Source organism: Oryzias melastigma, linkage group LG19 (assembly GCF_002922805.2).
Source record: "Oryzias melastigma strain HK-1 linkage group LG19, ASM292280v2, whole genome shotgun sequence".
NCBI classification, from domain to species: domain Eukaryota; kingdom Metazoa; phylum Chordata; class Actinopteri; order Beloniformes; family Adrianichthyidae; genus Oryzias; species Oryzias melastigma.
This window is the reverse complement of record NC_050530.1, coordinates 17,649,202-17,652,169: the sequence shown is the minus strand read 5'-3', so window position 1 is coordinate 17,652,169 and position 2,968 is coordinate 17,649,202. Positions and strand designations below refer to the sequence as shown.

Below are 2,968 nucleotides of genomic sequence, written 5' to 3'. Positions count from 1 at the left end.
TAGGCTCATTTTGATTGTAAATCTCGTAAATTTACGGCTTTAAAAATAATTTTTTTTTATTTTTTTTGGTGGCCCTAATACTCCGTCGTACCATAACACCGATGTTTATAGAATTCAACTTTGCTGCAGCGCACACACATACATGTATCCACAGACACCCTGGGTCCGCCTGCATTCTGCTGCTGGCGCTGTCTCACTCATGTGACGTCAACGCGTCACGTGACCCAAATCGAGCCGTTTCTGAAGCAGGGTGAAATGCGAGTGTGATTTGTCGTTGATTTTGTCAATTTTTACAAAAACCTGCGTTTGTCAATGGTAATTATTTGTTATTTTTGATACATTAGAACATATGGAATATATCTGGATACTTATTTTAGCTTTGTCCCAGGGCATTACTAACACTTTAAATAGGCTGATGCCAATGAACTGAAGTGAAGACAGCTGTGGATCATGAACCTGAAACTGCTGTGACTGACAAAAGGAAACTAAAAACAACACAAAACCAGACTAAACCACACAATCTGTATAACTCCTCTTACTGCCTGTTCTGAATATGTTACTGGGACACGCTTTGGACACTCCTCTGCTGATCTTTTCACAGTAGTATGTGAAGTTGTGGCAGGTCAAAGGAACTCTGTCTCACAATTTGTACTGAACTTATCACTAATGAATGAGGAACAATTGGAGCACATTAGATATCAATTTGTCAAACAAAACCTCAAACCACTGACAGTTTTTCCTACATTGAGAGAAAAACTGTCGATTCTTGGTTGAAACTGTTCTGGTCGAGCCACGTGGGATGAAGAGAAGACAATGAAAGAGCAAAACCAAAGACTCTTTCTTCTCTGAAGTCCTTGTTTTGTTCTGTGATCGTTCCAACACTGACCTCAAACACGATGATGAACGCCAGCCGGGCGGCCAGCACATGCCAGAACTGCAGCGTGTACGAGTACGGCTCAGCTGAGTCTGGAGGCTCTCTGTAATCACGATACCTGTTGTGTAGAACAGTGACACAATGAGGCCACAGAAGAACAGAGCATCTGTTCTAGTCTGTGATCATTGGAGGATGATCGGTCATTTCAGTCTGAATGTTTCTAAATCTGGATCCCCACAAACGCTAACTCACCTGCAGTACTTCACAGCCTCTTCAAACAGTTCAGACCCATTTGTTCTGGGCTGGGATCTCGTCTCGAAGTCAGAAACTCTAAAGACCGACAAGCTGGCATTGACGTATCCCATCATGCATCTGAGGAACAAAGAATCGTTTCAGTCAAAAGCCTGAGCCTTGAACCCGAACCATTCAAGCTGCCGCGTGGTCCTCACCCCTCCCCGGCCCGGCCCTGACCCGCACACGGTCCATACTTGTAGGCGTAAACCAGGCGAGGGATGAAGTCTGAGGTGACGGCGATCACGAAGGCGTTGGTGATCACAGACAGAATGCCGATACCCTCCAGAATGCCGTACCAGATCCCTGTTCCAGAACCCAAAGTCAACACACCAGGATGGAGCCTTCTCTGAGAGCCGCGGCTGCTGTGGTTACCTATGTCTTTGGCCTGAGACGGCAGCGGGCGCCGCCACTGCGTGACGAATTTGTAGGCGTCTAGACGGATCTCAATGATGTTGTTGAGCAGTGCCAAGAGAGGAGCCAGCGGGAACGCTGCCACGAAGATGGTGGTGAAGCCGAACTGTAAAACTTTAAAAAAGGAGGGAAGGTGTGATGATGGAGCGCAAGAGACTGATGACATCAGTTTGACCTTTTGAGTTTGATACTAAAGCAGGAAAAGGAGCTTTCAGTGTCCTCAAAAGTGAATGGAATCTATACTGATCCCCTCAGAGATTTGCTGTACGTCAGCTTTTCTATTCACTACAGGCCAATATACAGTAACTGAAAATAGATGAGTGAATTTAATGAAAGATAAAATGAACTGAATCTGTTGAGCCAGAAAAACAAATAGAGAAAAACGAATCCAAGGATTGAGTTTCATGAGGAACTACTTTACAACAATAATGATAACTCGCATGATCTTGGTGTCTAGACACATTTTGGAACTTCAATAATGAATTACCTGCAAGGTAAGGTAAACTGTAAGACTTTTATCTTCCTCTGATATATATATATTGCTTTTTGACAAAGGATAATGGCATTCTAAAAGGTTGTGTCAACACAAACTTCAGGCACCCTTTTACCTAAATCAACTCCTAAACCAGGAGTCTGCAACCTGCAGCTCCAGATCCACATGTGTCTCTTTTATCTCTCCATGGTGGCTCCTTGGACAAACATAAAATTAGTCATGGAGACTGCTGATCCAGACATGTCGACCGTTTGAGTCAGCAGCTCCTGATAATGACTGTCTAACCAGAACTACCTAAAGAAAACAAATAAACAAAGCCTGTAAACTAAGACTACCAAGATCCAAACTAAAATAACAAAACCCAGCAGAGTAAGACTGCTGAGGACAAAGAAGAGAAAAGGGACAAAATAAATAAAAGAAAAATAAAATAGATTTTTAGCAGTAAAAAAAATAAAATAGGATTTATTTCATTTATATCATTTACATTTATAAATAGATAGCTGAGGTGCACATAAATGGTAAATGGCGTATACTTGTATAGCGCTTTCTACCCTCCTTCGAGGGCCCAAAGCGCTTCACAGTCACAGACCCATTCACCCATTCACACACACATTCACACACTGGTGGTGGCTCCATCCGAACACTGGCGCCAACCTCCCACCAGAGGCAATTCAGGGTTAGGTGTTTTGCCCAAGGACACTTCGACACATGGGCGGGCAAGGATGGAATTAAACCCGCAATATTCCGATCAAAAGGTCGACCGCCCTTCCACTGCACCACAGGTGCCAATAGATGACAAACTATGTAGGTTTTATATGCAAAGCAAAACTTAGGTAAAAAGTTTGATCTTTTATGAGTTAAAAACACATATTATCTTATACTGCACGACATTGGTT

At 43.1% G+C, this 2,968-nt stretch overlaps 1 protein-coding gene across 5 annotated transcripts in view; it reads right to left on the bottom strand.

Moving 5' to 3' along the window:
• Positions 1-2,968, bottom strand: part of LOC112154274 (anoctamin-4) — a 108,229-nt gene that overhangs the window by 6,329 nt on the left and 98,932 nt on the right. For 4 of the 5 annotated variants that reach the window (XM_024285088.2, XM_036217050.1, XM_024285090.2 and 1 more), the window contains 4 exons: positions 1,541-1,693; positions 1,324-1,471; positions 1,127-1,246; positions 887-992 (listed from right to left, as the gene is read on the bottom strand). The exons of the other annotated variant lie outside the window; for it this stretch is intronic. In XM_024285088.2, the coding sequence (XP_024140856.1) occupies positions 887-992; positions 1,127-1,246; positions 1,324-1,471; positions 1,541-1,693 (527 nt within the window). The remainder of the gene's footprint in view (positions 1-886; positions 993-1,126; positions 1,247-1,323; positions 1,472-1,540; positions 1,694-2,968) is intronic. 5 annotated transcript variants of the gene reach the window in all.